Source organism: Bactrocera oleae, chromosome 3, assembly GCF_042242935.1.
Source record: "Bactrocera oleae isolate idBacOlea1 chromosome 3, idBacOlea1, whole genome shotgun sequence".
Taxonomy (NCBI): domain Eukaryota; kingdom Metazoa; phylum Arthropoda; class Insecta; order Diptera; family Tephritidae; genus Bactrocera; species Bactrocera oleae.
Window position 1 is genome coordinate 26,913,004 of NC_091537.1, and position 5,596 is coordinate 26,918,599.

Below are 5,596 nucleotides of genomic sequence, written 5' to 3' on the forward strand. Positions count from 1 at the left end.
CAATAATGAGGCAAGCAATCCATCTAATCATATTATGGCTGAGGATGAAAAATGTAGGTTCGAGATTTGGTAGTAGTTTAAATCAGCGATGCAGATCCTCATAACTTTTGATTCAATAGCGTTGACAAGGCATAGTTTTTGATTATGAGTTGAGCTATAACTAACCCTCTTTATTAGGAAGGTAAATTTTAATTCATGTTTACCAATTTTAATAGGTTTAGTAAATTCAGATCAACTATTATAGGCTTGTTGAATGTGACGCTTATTTCCACCTAATAAATATTGGTCTATGTTGAACTGTTATTACTAAACCAACAAATTAAGAATCTAAATTATTTTCCAAATAATGAATAATTATAGTATTTATTTTAAGGTATTTAATAGGAAATTTCTACAAAACGTAGAACTAAATAAATTAATAGCGAGTAGGTATCACAATTATATTAAATATTTACTTAAGCCCTTAGTTGTATCACCTTATAATTTATCTTTGATCCCTTGTTAGAAGAAAGGCGAATTACATTAACTAATCCCTTCATTATTAATTCAAATTTTAAGTCAATATGGGGCATTTGTACATGGTATTAATTTTGTTTATATCCTTTTTACTCAAATGTTCTCGTTGACCGATAACCGCCGTCGCGTCCAACGGCACTATCGTATCTTTCCCATTCTTCGAAAATGCACGGGGTCTATAATGTAGACAGCTATCATAGTCGTAACCCACATCGAAATCGGTCACAACCGTCGCGTCGTATTTTTCAAAGTTAGGCTCTTTACCCGGCACAATATTGTCGTAGATAACTTCTATGTACTTATCGCGGTCGCTATCACTTTGCTGATGATAAAAGCCAAGCGCGTGCATGAACTCGTGCAATATGGTGCCCGGTCTGAAGCAGCCCTCGCCAATTGGATATTTTTCCAAGTTCATTGTCTGCACTTTGGCCAGATAGCCAACAGCGGTGTAGCAGCCACCCGCGTTGGATGAAATTGCCACGTATTTCTTGGAGGTTTCACTGGCCTCATGAAATTTCAAGCATGTACGCGCTTCCAAAACCTCTATAGCATCTGAAATGGCTTGGCGATGAATTAAATCTGAAATATAAGGGTAAAATACATTTGATTATTTGAAAAATTATGCTCTGCAAGCGAAAAATTGTAAACTCTAACACTTTGTGACAATATACACTCAAGATCAAGATAAGCCCTGGCCCATTTAAACTGCGCGCGCAAACCGAATTGATACATAAACTTTTGCCTGGATTGGTTCAACATTTTTATGCTCTCGCAACATGTTGCTACAGAGTATAATAGTTTTGTTCAGCTACAGTGGTTTGTATCAAATTAAACTAATCAAAATACTTGTATATATGAAGTTATATGTATACATATTTAAATGATCAGATCAGATGAGGCGAGTTGAGTTCCGGTTGACTGTAACTTGTGAAAAAATTGAGATATATTCATGAAACTTAGTGCACATACAAAATAGCAGTAAGAAGAGGCATTTGTGATTTAAAAATTTTTAAAAACTGGCAGGACCTCGCCCCTTAATAAGTTTGATTAAATATCTCACAAACCACTAAAGCTACATTACCCAAATCCGTGCAGAACAAATCTTTTTGGCATCTCCCAATGAAATAGTAAAATTGGCTGATAACCTCGCCCACTCTCCATAGAACGCACAACCTAATAGTTAAAAAGATTTCCATAGGTGTCGCTATCAAAATTTGACAACGCGTATGGTACCGCCTACTTTTATAAAATTACATAAAAATTATTTTTATACATTGAACAGGGTATATTAAGTTTGTCACAAAGTTTGTAACACCCACAAGGAAATGTCGAAGACCCTTTAAAATATATACATAAATTATCAGCATGATGAGCTGAGTTGATTTAGACATGTCCCTCTGTCGCAAACTAGTCCCTCAATTTTTAAGTTATCGATCTGAAATTTGCACCTGTTTTTTCTCATAAAACATCTGCTCATTTGTCGGAATGACCGATATCGGACCACTATAGCATATAGCTGTCATACAAACTGAACAATTGGAATCATGTACTTGTATGCGAAACTTTTTTATTTGATGAGGTATCTTCACGAAATTTGGCATTGACTATTATTTAAGTCAATAATCATCAGATCACTATGTCATATGCTGCCTTACAAATTGAACGATCGGAATCAAGTTCTGTGAAGCGTATTATAGCGTCGGTGCAACCAAAGTTAACGTTTTTTCTTGTTTATTCATATGTTACATTGTTAATTTTGTGAAATCGGGCTAATCAGAATTTTTCAATCGGATTCCTTTGATTAACAGTTTATTAGATGGAAGCTAATGGCGTTATTGTATTACGTCTAAAAATTATTGAGTTTGGAACATATCTTTTCAAGGCTCCAGATAGCAAATATGTAGATCCTGGTGCCTATGGCTGACTTTTTACTGAATATATCGGTAAATTTGTGGGGTTTAGTGCCAAAATGGGTGAAAACGGTCCATTAAATACTACTCATATACTAAAGCATACATTTTGATTTTCAGTATGTGAATTATCTTCACAAACTTGCGTAAAAACATATGCTCGAGTATATATGAATAATGCCAAATATTAATGCAGTCAATCCAAATAGTGAATTCTATCCATGAATGCATCCAAAGTTTTATCACAGACTTTTATTGCGGTGGCATTTGTATCTTATAGATTCACAAGTATAACCACACTTTAATTGCAAAACACTTAAAATTACGAGATTTTTAGTGAGCTAATTCGGCCACAGGGCTTACACTTCTCTTAATTTCTTAATGCCTTTTATATACATTCAACACATTATAGTTCTTTGCACATACCGAAATCGCCGACAATTTTGTAGTACACTATACGATTTGGCCACCGCTTGGTCTCGTCAACCAAACCATTTCGACCTTGAAGCGGACTTCTTAGCAGACGTTCTTGATCTGCAGTTAAGATCATATCGCCTTCAAACATGCCCGCTATCTCTTCAGCATCCAACAATGTTGATACGGGCATACCACAAGTAGGGTTTGTGCTGAGCAATGAACCAAATATTGGCCAAATTAGTATTTTAAGAAGCCCCATCGTCATGATTTTAAATTATGTGCGAAGTTTTAACACTTGCAATGCATTTGTCTGAAGCTCGCGAAAGTAACTGTCATTAATTTCCGATAGCTGTCCTATTCATATTTGCGAATAAATAAAATGCGATTGGTAAAATTTCCTAGTCAAATCGACTAGATAAGATAGCTACACAACTCTTCTGTGGTCACATTACAGTATGCAGGTATGCTTGTTTCTTAGTATTTATTTGTGCCGAAACTTTTATTAAATATCAGATAATGATTTTCAAAATTTACGAGTATAATCATATTTTAATTTCATGTGAGCCCATATCAGCAATACATGCATCACGTAATTACTTACAACCCCTGATACGACGGCAGCTCTGCGTACAATAAATTGATTATCTATCGTTTGGTTTAAAGTTCGATAAGCGTTAGATTTTTCGGGAAGCACTTTTTTCCAACCTATTAATGGTGTACGTATCTTCGTGCCTGCTATCGAAAGATGTCACTTTCGTACGGCTGCAGTAAAAATAAGGTGGTTAAAAGTAGACCATGGGAAAATCAATAAAACAAAAATTTGATATTGTAAAATATTTATCTGAAAGGTAGTGCTTAAGTAAGCTGAGTATATTTGATTGTTTTACTATAATATACGTAAAGTAGCATAGTTGTAATTTACGATCTAGTTTACTGCAAATAATTAAAAGTTGAGTTAAGCGACAATTTAGTTAATTAGCGAACGCGTTTCAGTACTTGGAAGTGTAGACAATTTTCATTAAAGTCTCTTCAATCAAAAATTTTTTCAATTGCTTGAAATATTTGTGAGACATTTTTTCGAATACAATACCACCATTTGGTTTATGCCACTTGCGCCGGTTTACCGTGCTCAAACAATAATGAATCAAGCCATCACTTAACTGCCTTATGTCTCTAACGCCATTTAGGGAAATCCGATTGCAGATAGCGATTACTAAAGCCATTTATTGAAAAAATAATTTGATTTATATCAGACGTTATATTATCTTATACTCCTCGCTGCAAACGTTTACTTTCATTATTTGTTGTTTCGAGAATAATATATATATGAAAAAGTTTCAGATAAAGAAAATTTCTTACTAGACGAAAATTTTAATACGATACCTACAATTTTAACTAATCTTTTTGTAAAAGACATTTCTCAATCTCACACTATTGATTTTATTATTGACATAGAATTTTCTCTCGTGTAAATAATTTACTCGTAGATCGCTTGTTTTTTTCTTTTACGCTCGGGAAAGATAATGTGTTATGTGCTTCGAAGCAAAAATCATTGATAAGTAAGATTATCAGAACTATTACAAATGTTACTTCATTCACATCAAATTGTATAGGTTTTAATAGGTATTTGGACACATTGTTAGCTAACTACTGATTCTACACTTAAAAGGGATATTTTAAATCGTTACACTGGGTGAAAAAATTACTTTATTGATCTGGACCTCAGCAATTTCTATATATTATATGTATGAATATATAGGATTAACAAAAGCTGATTTATCCGAAATTTCGAGAAAATCTCAGCTTAAGTTCGTGGAGCACACAGATCAAAAATGTGACCATGCCTTTTCATCCATATAATTTCACACATATTACACAATCGGCTATCTCAGAACATAAAACGTGGTTAACGGTCAATATCACATTTTTATTATCCGATTTAATTAGTATTTAGCATATAAAAAATAATATTCGAACTATAAGTAATTATCTCTAATAGGTGGCGCTGGGTTCGAAATACCACTTAAAGTATTAAGCATATTTATTAAGTGGGCACTTTTAACGACGACCATAGTTAAAATTTCAATGATATATGAATCAAACGGCAACAAGTTTTCAATTTTATTGGTGCTGATTCACAAGAACTTGAAACATTTTGACTGATTCATTGGGTTGATCTTACAAAGTGTTGTTGTAAATTTTTTAACAAAACATAACCCATTATGTTCTACATAACGTTTTAACTAATATGGAATTTGAAGAGATGTTTATGAACCTTTAAAAGTTCAACGTGAATAATAAGTGAACAATATTGTGTAAGTTCAAAGGAGTCAAGGCCAAAATATCCAATTTTATTATTCGTTTACGATGCGTAAAATAGGGGTTCATTTTCAATATTAATGTTAATTGATGGCTGTAAAACTCCACCGAATAACTGTAATACATGTACCATAAACTGGCGGAATATGCAAAGCTTAATGTGTAATCGAGCAGTAGGTATGTTAATATCAAATAATTCAATAATTTATGGTATCATACCATATACCATAATCATTAGTAGATATACGTGTGCATATATGTGACGACTGACATTATATGTTTTTTTTTTTTTTTTTAATACCTGCGCAACTAAATTATTAAGCATACCTTGCGGCGAGTTGATAATGTTGCATAAGTTTAGGATCACAATAAAGTGGTGTTGGGGGCGACGTGTATTTAACGCAAAGGGTGACATCTCAGTTAGGTAAAAGACT

At 33.4% G+C, this 5,596-nt stretch overlaps 1 protein-coding gene across 1 annotated transcript; it reads right to left on the bottom strand.

Annotated features, from left to right (window-relative positions):
• Positions 1-362: 362 nt before the first annotated feature.
• On the bottom strand, positions 363-3,193 carry LOC106627640 (seminal metalloprotease 1). Its single transcript, XM_014247820.3, has 2 exons — positions 2,853-3,193; positions 363-1,095 (listed from the first exon to the last, which is right to left on the bottom strand). The coding sequence occupies exons 1-2, from the start codon at positions 3,106-3,108 to the stop codon at positions 554-556; spliced, it is 798 nt and encodes a 265-aa protein (XP_014103295.2). The 5' UTR covers positions 3,109-3,193; the 3' UTR covers positions 363-553.
• Positions 3,194-5,596: the final 2,403 nt, after the last annotated feature.

Coding starts and splice junctions, on each gene's coding strand:
- LOC106627640 (XM_014247820.3), bottom strand. CDS start 3,108: ATGACGATGGGGCTTCTTAAAATACTAATTTGGCCAATATTTGGTTCA. Junction 1,096..2,852: donor CAAAATTGTCGGCGATTTCG/GTATGTGCAAAG, acceptor CTTATATTTCAG/ATTTAATTCATCGCCAAGCC.